The following is an 11690-nucleotide window of genomic DNA, read 5'->3' as shown; positions in this document are numbered from 1 at the left end:
CTCTAAATGTAGCTTTTAGAATCCTTATAAATTACACTGAACACATGAAAATTGACTTTAAAATACTAGCCTTGATTTGGTTGTACTTTCAGGGCTGACAGGTTTTGTAGGGGTGTGTCTTGGGCTCATTCCGCACATGCAGAATAATGCACTTTCAAACTGCTTTCAGTGCTCTTTGAAGCTGTGCGGAATAGCAAAATCCACTTGCAAACAGTTGTGAAAGTGGTTTGAAAACGCATTATTTTGCCTGTGCAGAAGGGGCCTTGGTTTCAGGCTGAGTTTCCCACATCTAACTACACTGATCCAGCAACTACATCACTCACTGCTCTGGAAACACGGGAGGTCCAGACACACAGGAGAATTAGAACACAGCACTCTGATGTCTTACCTCCTTCCTGCTGGGATCCACATCCTTGGGTAGTTCTTCTGCTGACTGGTTCACCAGTTGCTCTGGTGGGTACGTACCAACTGGCAGCTTGGCAAAATTTGTACCGACTGACAGCTTGGCAAAATCTGTACCAACTGGTAGCTTGGCAAAGTTTGCGTCGGCAGTGAACGTCTCAGCAAAGTTTGTGTCAGCAGTGAACATCTCTTTTGCCTCTAGAAGTTCCTAAAAAAAGAAAAGGGCTTTCCAAAGTAGCCTGTATATATATATATATATTCCCATCTCTTAATTTGGTTTTAATGCAGTTGTGCACCCTGAGCTGCTTTTCATAACCACACTCTGGAAGTCTAGGCTGTGGCCTTGGAAGTGGAGGATCCCGAATGAACTTAAAGTGTCTGGCTAGAGAATTCTGTGAGAGTCATTAGAAACTTTTTTTGAAAATCCGTAACCAGTAACATGAATGGAGCTGCAGCTTCTGTTACAGTTTGTACCTCTAAGTTTCCGTAACATCATTTCTTTAATCGTTCCTTTTCTCTTAGACTTTGACCCTCTGTTGCTTATAGTCAAGGTCATAAAAATGCCAGACATGCAGTTGCCCCCGTTTGTAGACCCCTTCAGAAATCCCAGCCATAGAAAGAAGTTTGTGGTGATCATCCTAGAAACAACCTTGCTAGAAACAACCTTGTCCCAGTCATTGTCCTATTGAAGGACAGATTTGTGACATTGCACATGCATGGGGGAAGACAGTAACAGAGGGAAAGGGATATCAAACAAGCCTCAGCTGAGCTCTCCGCCCCCCTCCCCGCCCCACCAAGCATCAACCAGGATGCCATGTTATGAGAACTGATATTCTATAGTGCCCCCTTTTTTGTTGTTTAAGAAGAGGGTGGCTTAAGTATTCTAAGAATCAAATTCTCTTTGCTAATCATGAGAGGGACAGAGGGCCCACCTCTGGAGGTGAACTGGAATGACAATTTGTCTGAAGCAGGGGTGTCCAACTCTGGCCATCCAGATGTTGTCCATGGACTATGATTCCCATCAGCCCCTGTCAGTATTATGCTGGCAGGGGCTGATGGGAATCATACTCCATGAACATCATCTGGATGGCCAGAGTTGGACACCCCTGATCTAAAGCATGAGGTCCTCTTATGATGCTCAAGGGAGAAAAAGAAGGGGCCTCCTAAGATGGTGCCATGTATGAACGCTGAATACAGGATTCCCAGAGCAGATTATGCAACAATGAGCAATGGCTCCAGAGAGACCAGCACATTCACTCTGTCCCCTTAAAGGCTGCTGGCCCTATCTGTTGACTCTGGAAGAAGGCAGCCAGATCAGGTTTGGGGAAGGGGGGAGCAGGCTACAGGATAGTAGCTCCATCTTGTTGATGTGAGAGGTGAAAAGTTTCTGGGTGTCGTGATCTATTGTTGGTGAACAGAACAATATCAAGGGAGGGGCTACATTACCCCCAGAAGCAAAGCTTGCATTTTGTAGGCAGGACCCCCCTGTCAGTTCTCTACTTGAATGGACCTTATGTACTAGGTACTGGGGAACAGACTGCCTGACAGTCTCCTGGAGAGCTGCTGCCCCTCAGACTATGCAATCCTGAGCCAGATCTACCAATATTCTGACCATGTAAGGCTGCTTCATCTAAACACAGTTTGCTGCAAGCAGACGAGAGCCAAGGGAGTTGCATTTTCCTTTAACTCCTCTGTTTAAAGGTATATGGAAATAACTGCAAATATAGCCTTTCCCTAATAATGGCTCTAACAACAGTGAAATGCAGTAAGGAGAGCTGGTCTCCGCTTGCTTCTGCAACACTTACTGAAGTGAGATCGCTGAGCACACTGTCATCTCCAAGTTCAGCTTTCAGTTCCTCATAGGTTTTCTTGCCCTGTGGGAAGATAAATCAAAAGAACCAGCTTGCTACAGTGACCTTATTTACAGATAACTGAAGATTTAAAGACACACATTCAACTCCAGGCTTTGGAGGCAAAGAGCTTCCAAAACATATCTGCTCATAGGCAATCGGTAGCAGTCAGACCAGTGTAGTTCTAGATAAATCACAAGGAAGAGCAACTAACAGTAACGGGCAAGGTTGTGAAAGCCACATTCCCTGCATGTTTCTCGCCAGTCTAATATAGGAACAGTAGCTGCAGAAGGCTTAGTCTGTGGCAACATGTCCACAGCTGCCTTTCATTGGGCCCAAGAAAGAAAGCTTTGCTGTGTCACTCACAGTCCATTTGAGTGGGTCCCATGCCAGGAACCAGCCGGTAAATGTTGGAGGTTCACAGCCTTGTTTCACAATGACTATAGGGGTAGCGAGGTCACGGCCACTTGGGTGGCTGCGCAGGTATTCCTGAGCAGTGACAGCTGCTGCTTCCTTCTCTGTCTGATTTGACTCTTTTCCAATCCAGAAGAAGACCTATGGGTGAGGAAGTTCAAGTTATAGGAAGACAGGATCCATGAGGGAGAAGCTCCCCCCCCCCCACAAAAAATCCCATTAACTTCTCCTAGCGAGTGCAATATTTCATATATTTATATTTTCTGTCGTGGAACTCAAGGTGGCTAACAACAGAGTCCAAGGAGGTCTTCCTTGGTTTTTGATGCTGCTGTGCCTGGTGCTTTTTTGTCCAACCTGATCCCAGACTTTACTATACCTCCCCAACAAGAATTCCCTTTTGCCCTCAATGATCTGATCGTTTAAAGGAGTGATAACATAGTCCTATTTTATGTTACTCTTACTTTTGACTACCTATCAGGAGTTGATTGCTGTTTTGATTGGCCACTGCCTTAAACTGGGCTCTTTTTGTAACCTCTCTCCTGCCCCTGGGCCTTCTGTTCTGTGCAGCTTTCAGTATAAAAACTTCTGTTTGATGAATGAACTCATGCATTTGATGAAGGGAGCTCTGCCTTGTGAAAGCTTAAATTTGAATATGTTTTGTCAAATTGCCCTTGTTTATTTGCTGCTGCATGTTCATAGAACTCCTACTGGAATTATCAACACAGGCTCATGGCAACTCGAAAGACTCAACCTATTTAACTAACACATAAATTTGGGAGGCTGAGCACAACCTTAAGAGTATCTAAACACCTGTCTTTATGGAAATTAGGAGACACTAGTTTTCATGGAAAGAGGGACATCTCATGTGCAAATATATAGGAGGAGCAAAGGCTTCCTCTCTTGACAGATGCATCTCCCACTCAGACCCACCTGATCCCAGACATCCAGCAAGAAGACATCATCTTCTTCTAGGTCATCTTGAGTAAAATTTGGAATTTCTGTAGCAAGGAAGGTGCCTGTTTTATTGGAACATTCGAAGAGGCGAGGCATGATGGAGAGGGTTTCTTCCTGTAACCTGCATGGAAAGATAGAGGGGTGGACCAGGTACTAGAGCAAGATCACCTTCATGTTATCTAAAAAGGTATGTAAGAACCCTTTGGGATCTTGTATGCTGAAAAGCAGTGCCAGGATATGTAATCTGGAATACTGCAGTGTGGCAGCATAGGAGGGCTGGGCTTAACTCATCCATCATCTCCTGCTTCCTTGTGGAGACACTGCTTCAGACTGCCCTTGAAGTGTCATTGCAGTGGAAAAGACAGGTCTGTGTGTATGTAATTCACCACTGAAACCTCAGAAGGCCAGCAGGGGCCCCCATGTGACTGGAGGTAAATTTCAGTGTCTGTCCTAATACCAGGCTTTGGTGCTGTAGAGTGCTCTACCGATGCTCCCATAGATCTAGGAGGCTGGCAGAGGCTGATGGGAATTGTAGTCCATGAACATCTGGAGAGCCACAGGTTGCAGACCCCTGGCCTAGGCAACACTAGGCAATCTTATCATTGGGAAGGAGCTTATGTATTCAGGGAAAGGATCTAAGGCAGTGTTTCCCGACCTTTTCGAGGTCAGGGTACCCTTGACCTCACTCTTCATATCTCACGGTACCCCTGCCACCACCCACCACCTTCTCCTCCCATTGCCCCTGCTTGCCACACACCCCACCTTCCCCTCCCAGGGTGAAGGGAAGCACTGGGGGTGGTGGTGGCTGCTGACCTTGTGGCAGGCCCTGCCCCATGGGCCAGCTCCATGTCCTTGCTGGCGCCAGTGGGAGACACCACAAAAATGAGGGGGGGGGGGCGGTAGTGTTGCCGCGGTACCCCTGGGATATGCTCACGGCACCCCAGGGTACCAGGGAACCTGGTTGAGAATGGCTGATCTAAGGAGAACATGGCCTGACAGTTTGCAAGAAGGTACATTTAGTGTTATTCCTGTCAGAAAGGGTTGAAGCCCCTTGTCTCAAGAGTCTGGTGGAGATGTTACCTTTTGTTGTTGGAGTACTGAGTCTTTCCACCCAGTGCAAGCCAGAATTCAGCAGGTTCCTGGCCTTCAGCAACCACCACTTTCTCTGTCTTGGAGAGGAGGTCAGCCACAGTCTTGGCCATCTCCCTTTCATCTCCACTGCAGCCCTGGGAGAAGGAACCAAGGGGATGGCTTATGGAAGGACTCAGCATACTAACTTGTATAACCTCAAAGTCTTGCCTGTCAACTAAGTCATACTTCCCCCCAAAATGGGTGTATAATAGAAGTCACTCTCTGTCCTTTTGAGTGACTACATTTCCACGCACTCCCACCCCACCCCACTTCTTTCAGTGTTGGAGTGGGAATCTCATTTCCTACATATCTGAGACTGGAAATGTATTTATTTATATAATTTATACCTTCTTTTCTCCCCAGTGGGAACTCAAAGCAGCTAATATTCTCCTTCCCTTCATCTTATTGTCAGAAGACCCCTGTGAGGTAGGTGAGGCTGAGAAAGAGGGTGTGGCCTGAGGTTGCCTAGCACGCTTCCATGGCAGAGGGGGAATTCGAATCAGGGTTTCTCCAATCCAGCACTCTAAGTGCTGCACCATACTTAGAACCCCACCTCAGGAGAAGATACTTACCTTCCCATACCAGAGGTAGCAGCAAGTCTGCGATTTGAGAATAAAGACATCGTTGGAGTTGAGGGAGGCGGCACAGGGAGACACCTCAAAGGCCTTGGTGTTGAACTCGTTGGTTCCATGAACTTGGAAAAGGCGAATTGAGGGCACTGGGTCTGTGTTGCCAGCTCGTGATGTACCACCCTGGCCAAAGGGAGGGGGAGGGTACAGAAAATTTTAAGATTTCAACATTGGTCATGATTACTGGGAGACCTAGTTGCTTTCTAGGACAAATTATGTAGACATATGCACATTTTAATAACCTGTGTTTCTTTAAGGAATGTTACGTAACCTTGGAAGCAACCCAACCTAAATTCTCAACCATGACTTTTTGCGAAGGCTCAGCAAGGAGAGTTTCTATATCACTGTGCTACAAAGCCAGTGATATTTAGTCTTTAACCCAAACTGACTTGGAAGGCCATGGAAAGAAGACTGAACGAAAATTGGTTCATCTGACTTGCTCACACTATTCCCCTGAGCAGAGGAAGTTTAATCTTTTTCAAAGCCTACATCTTGTCCAATATCCTGTCAGGGTAATGCGGACAAGAGGTCATAAGAGTATAGCTTCCAGCTGGGAGATTGTCTGAAGTGTCCCAGATTTTCTAAGTTCCTTAACTTCCAAGGGAAGAAATTCTGTGTCCTGTCTAGGTGACCTGTTTTGTATTCCTCTAATAGGAATGACATCTGCATGTTGGGAATTTACACCTCTGGCTTCTTGTCTTCGCGTCAGAGCATGGAGTGAACAAATGTTTTCTCTCCACCTATAATTCCATGAAAGACCCACCCCACCCCACCAAAAAGCAGCAAAAACATACTATCCCATTAGGAAGAAAACCGCAAATCCAGTCATACAGTTTTCCTTGATACAGTCAAAGAATTTCCTGATGTGGTAGAATCCAAGTATGTTCTTAGTACTCGAAGGAATAGCAATCTGAACCAGCCAGGTCCTACTCACCGCATACACCACCATGCGCCCCTTGAAAATGGCCATGAGGTGGGCAGGCTCCTTGCCCATGGTCACTCGCACCTGCACAGGCTCATTGTTGTACTGTTGGTCCAGAATAACAGCCTGGTAAGCAGAAGCAGTGATCTCGTCCTGGCTGGCATGGCGGCCCTGGAAAGTGGCAAAAAGGGGGCTCATTTGGAAGGACTGGATGTTACCCCAGTGTCATTTAGAGGATTTGGTTCTTTTAAAAAACTACAGAATTATGACTATCTGGTAAATTATGGGATGCAGCCTCCTGCAGTCTACTCAGAATCCTAAAAACATCTTTTGGGTTTTGAAGTATAAATAAAATGATCAGGTTTTCAGCTCTCATGATGGCATAGAACATGAAAGCAGTTTCTATTACTGGGGATGAAGAGTCTGACCTGAGGGTTTATGAAATAAGAGTTTGGTCTCCTATGATTCTTTCTCTCTTCCATCCAAGGCAGAATGGTAACCAATTCCACCCACTATTTATATTTCAGAGCACATATGAGAATCCACATGAGCACCTATACCTTTACCCAACTTGCTGGTTCGTAAGAAAGCAATCGATGCGTGTGCATGCATATGCGCATGCACAACTATGCATGCCAACTGAATTTATTTTTTGTCGCAAAGCAAACAAAGGAAGGACAGGAGAATTTATTTGCATTATATTGAGAATATTGCTATAGTTCTTGTGAAATTCTCAGAAAACACCCTTAAATGTTCTCTGGCTACACTGAAATCTTCCCTCCTACAACAAAATTTGCCAATCCCTCCTCTCTTCACTTAACAATTTACTGTCCTGCAAGAATGCTTTTACACAATTTCATGTATATAAAAGTAGAAACGTGCTGTGACCACAAAGGTGCTCAATTTGAGTCCCAGGTACTTTTTATCTCTCTGCTTATATTGGTATCTGTATTTTCATTCATAAAGTAACAGTAATTTTGGCTGGAGGTGTTTAAATCAGTAAAGCAGTGCAGAGGGAAAGGGTTAGCTCCTGTCTTGTCTAGTTTGGTGCTTGCATTCCTTTGCCTGGCCCCAATACCCACCTGCCAAACATAGATGATGTAGTGGATTTTATTGTAAATTTGATATTTGTAGAGGATGAGGTAGCAGTCACCACTGTAGAAATGCCCAAGCCAGCGACTCTCCACAGGCACCAGCTCCAAGTTCTCAATTCTCCAGACCTGCCAAAATAAGCATTGTATGAAGAGCTCTAGTCGTTCCAACTAGGCAGTGACAGCCCTGTCCAAGGACGCTTTCTATTATTTGATCACAGTAGGCAGTCTGAAGTGATACGGTTGGTCTCATCAGATTTACTGCAGCTCCTCCTCCCAGCAAGTTGCCACTGACCCCAGCAAGACAAACGAGAGGCAGCAATGGTTTGCCATTGCCTTCCTCTGCAGAGTCTTCCATGGTGGTCTCCCATCCAAGTACCAACCTAGGGTAGCTTCCAACATCTGACAAGATCAGGCTATACCATACCATTCCACATTCCCTCTATCTGTCTTCTAACCCTAGTGTCTCACAAGTCATCCAACTAGTCTCAAATCTAATTCAGAGATTTATAATAGGGGAGGGATTGGTCAGGTTTTCTCCTTACCTGCGCCTCTCCAGAGCCATCATCCACCATCCTGTTCTGGGCAGCCATCTCAGGCTTGGCGTGTAAAGTGGTGGCATCAAACTTCACCTGCTCCACTTTAGCTGTTGAGAGATGATAGGCAGGTATGTAGATAGGCTTGGAGTTACCAGAACAGCTGTGTCTTACATCAAGTTACATCAAGGGTGGGCAGTGAAAGGTAGGAAGGGGTTTTGATGGAAAAGACATATTGACAGGTATCCTGCAGTCTTCTTCTGCAAGTGTAATACCTGTTCCATTAGCAGATTTCCCCCCTGCCCCTACAGTTGTAGTACGTTGGTGTGCTTAAAAAATTGAAGCCGAAGAGCTTCTTTTTTTTCAAAAGGCTAGCATTAGAATGTAGGTCTAATTTATTTAATTTAATAATGCAATTAAAGAATGGCAATTAAAGAACAGAAAACATAAAATGTTCATGATTGTGCCAGGTTCAATACTACCACTTGCTCAATGATCCTAGAAGCAACAGAACATCATTCAGTTAGTGATGGGTTCCACTTACATTTCATTGCATACATGTGGTTATTCCTCCAAAAGGGAGACCAACCAAGTATATATAGTACAAACCCTCCACAGCTGAGAGGTCTTCTGTTCTGTATTTTTTTCCTCTTGCTGTCAAGTCAAAGCTGACTTATGGTGACCCTATAGGCTTTTCAAGTCAAGAGACATTCAGAGGCAGTTTGCCGTTTGCCTGCAAATGTGGAGTAGCCCTGGATTTCCTGGTCTCCCATCCAAATACTGACTAGGGCCAATCCTTCTTAGATGAGATCTGGCTAGCTTGGCCTATCCAGGCCGCAGCATTCTGTAAATAATGTTGCAGTAATCAAGGAACAAGGTGGCTTATAACATCAGCTTCCTCTGACCAGCATTTGGGTCCTCCATATTGCTATGCGTGCAAACCAGAATAGAACTACTATACTTCCACATCAGAATGCCTGTTGCAGAGGCAACAGTGCTGTTACAAAATCAATAAGAAGATGCCCCGCCCCACCCCCGCCAAAACTCTTTTTCTAAACTTAGGGGCAAGAAGATCATAAAAGTTTTCTTCATCTTCTCCATTGTAAAGTTCCATATCAAACAGAAGCAGGCTGCCTCCATCAGGTCTCCTGATCTGGTCAGGCTTTAGTACTTACCTATTTTACCAACTGAGCTTGTCTTTCCAAAGCCGACAGTTTGGTTGGTTACTGTCCATTTTTGAAAGAGCTGCTTAAACACAGCAGATTCAGAACCATCGTTTTCAGTCTCCACCCCAGTGGTAGGCGGATAGTTCTTTGCTTTGATGAAACCCTGGGGTGGGAAAGAGAACAATATCACAAGAGAAAGGTTGTCATAACAAAGGAGCTACTGTATGTACAAATAGTCCATTGCATATGATAACACTGTTATTGCATATGATAATGTTGATTATGATGCTTAGCAATAACTAAGAGAAAGAGAAGATTGTCATAGGTCCAAAGGATGATTGGATGTCATGAGTGCCCCAGAAGGGCAGCCAGCAAAATAAAACAAAAATCCAGTGGCACCTTAAAGACTTACAACAAATCTTCTAGTATGAATCTTCCTCCATCAGAGTTCATCTCTTCAGATGCATAAAGAGAACACCATTTTCCACATTTCATAAGGAAAATTACTGAAGGAAAGGGAGGAGTTGTGGCAAGAGAGGCTTGGCATGAATTCCGCAGTTCCTCCCTACTTCTTTCTTCTGCAATTTTCCTTATAAAATGTGGGAAGTGATTTCTTTTTATTGCATCTGAAGAAGTGAGCCCTGACTCACAAAAGTTCATGCTGGGTATATTCCATCAGGAAACAATTTTATCACTTACACTCAGTTTAAATGGAATAAAATAATATAGTCTGGCTTGAATTTCAAAGTAATTTGATTTCCTTGAGTGTTTTCTGAGTACAAGAGTGGGGAATCCATCAATTAATTAATAATGAGTGAGAGAGAAGTTAATGCTTCAAAAAGTGAATGTCAAAACAATGTTTGCTTTCTGAGTGAAGATGCACTGATGCTGTAACACTGGATGCTGCGATAAATTTTGGGGCAGAAAACAGCAAATTTAGGCCAAAAAAGCAAAAATGTGACAATGCAAAAGTCAAAACAGTTATTACAATTACAACTGAAGACTACTGGTAAGAGAAAAAAAATTGTTCATATGAAAACACATACAAAGACCCAGGTCCCCATGTACATGTTCATGCAAACTGCCACTGACCATAGATAATAATAGCAGACATAAAATAATACTTACAATAATCTAACAAAAATATCTGATGAAACCTAATAATATTATTATACAATGGTATAATTGAACATCTACCAGTAACAAAATAATAGGAATACTGATAAGTGATTGTCTGGATTTCCTGGTCTAAGAATATTTCTTACAAATTCAAACTTGAGTCCACATATATATTATAATCTATTCATAATATATTTGGAAGCTGAATCTATGTGGGGGGGGGGGCGGTAGATGGGTGGCACACAGAGCAGCACAGGCATGGAGGAGGTGCAGCAAGAAAGAAAAGAAAAAGAAAACTCACCAACTGCCCAAAACTCCCCTATCCATTCAGACTGTGCCTGTATGATGGCAAGTTGCTGCCAGCAAAAGGGGTAGAAGCAGTGGTGGGATTCAGCAGGTTCGCACCACTTCGGCGGAACCGGTTATTAAAATGGTGCTTGTAAACAAACAGTTGTTAAATTATTTTAATCCCACCACTGGGTAGAAGGCCTGAGGAAGCTAAGGCCGTTTATGCACGCCCCTAGTCGCCTCTACGCCGGGCGTGAGTTTCGGGCCAAGGCATGGGCCTGCTCGCATCGGGAAGCGCAGCAGGCGGTGGGGAGGCCGTAGAAGGCAGGCGGCTCAAGACAGAGTCGCCCAGCCCTTCTGACCACAGGCTGCCAGGGCGCCGTAGCCCGCCACGCTGCTCCCTCCGACCTCGGGAGGTCGGAGGACAGTGTGGGCGGGCCGGCTCTCGCAGACGACGCAGAAGGACACGGTAAGTGGGAGGGGAGGAGGGGGGAACAGCGCCGCTGCTCCGCACTGGCCAGCAGGGAGACGCCTCTCAACAACAACCCTTGGGTTGTTTAGGGCTGCCTGAGGTCGCTTCCCGCGGGGAGGGAAGCGTGACCACCGCCTGCTGCTGCAAGCAGCGGCCTGTGCGAACGGGCGCCTGGGCTTACCCCAGGCCGTCAGATTGGGGCCGCGGCATAAACGGCCATACTAAAGTCAGCTCTGCCCTTGGGAACACCCCCATCAATGGAACACCCAGGTGACACTGAGCCATACGGCTCCCCAGAGCCAGTGTAAGTGGCCCTCACAGTGGCATACGTGGCACGGGCAAAGATGCCAGGTCATGCCAACTTCACAGCACTTTCATCCCTTCCCACTCTGGATTAACTATAAATGTTACACTCATCTTCTTTCCTTTAAACCACTGCCACCCCATGTGATAAAAAGTACCATTAACTTCTTTACATTTCCAACATTTTCCTTTGTAGTTCTTGTCCATCTTCTTGATAATCTTTGAAGTGATATGCCACTGATAAAACATCTTGTACCAATTTTTCTCTTAATGTCTGTCTGGATGTAAATTTTATGTCTTTTGTCCATAGGGTGTCCCATTGTTGAAAAGATACTTCTCCCTCAAATGATTTCTTGTGTGTTTTCCTGTATACTTTTTTGATTTTTGATAAACCCATTGATATCCCCTGCCTC

The 11690-nt window shown here is 45.1% G+C and overlaps 1 protein-coding gene across 2 annotated transcripts in view; it reads right to left on the bottom strand.

Moving 5' to 3' along the window:
* Window positions 1–11690, bottom strand: part of VIL1 (villin 1) — a 41750-nt gene that overhangs the window by 3281 nt on the left and 26779 nt on the right. For both annotated transcript variants that reach the window (XM_048485291.1, XM_048485290.1), the window contains 10 exons: window positions 9105–9258; window positions 7939–8039; window positions 7385–7522; window positions 6315–6473; window positions 5324–5503; window positions 4701–4846; window positions 3597–3741; window positions 2619–2807; window positions 2208–2276; window positions 389–610 (listed from right to left, as the gene is read on the bottom strand). In XM_048485291.1, coding sequence (XP_048341248.1) covers window positions 389–610; window positions 2208–2276; window positions 2619–2807; window positions 3597–3741; window positions 4701–4846; window positions 5324–5503; window positions 6315–6473; window positions 7385–7522; window positions 7939–8039; window positions 9105–9258 — 1503 coding nt within the window. The remainder of the gene's footprint in view (window positions 1–388; window positions 611–2207; window positions 2277–2618; window positions 2808–3596; window positions 3742–4700; window positions 4847–5323; window positions 5504–6314; window positions 6474–7384; window positions 7523–7938; window positions 8040–9104; window positions 9259–11690) is intronic.

This window comes from Sphaerodactylus townsendi, linkage group LG02, assembly GCF_021028975.2.
Source record: "Sphaerodactylus townsendi isolate TG3544 linkage group LG02, MPM_Stown_v2.3, whole genome shotgun sequence".
NCBI lineage: Eukaryota > Metazoa > Chordata > Lepidosauria > Squamata > Sphaerodactylidae > Sphaerodactylus > Sphaerodactylus townsendi.
This window is presented reverse-complemented; position numbering and strand designations above follow the sequence as displayed.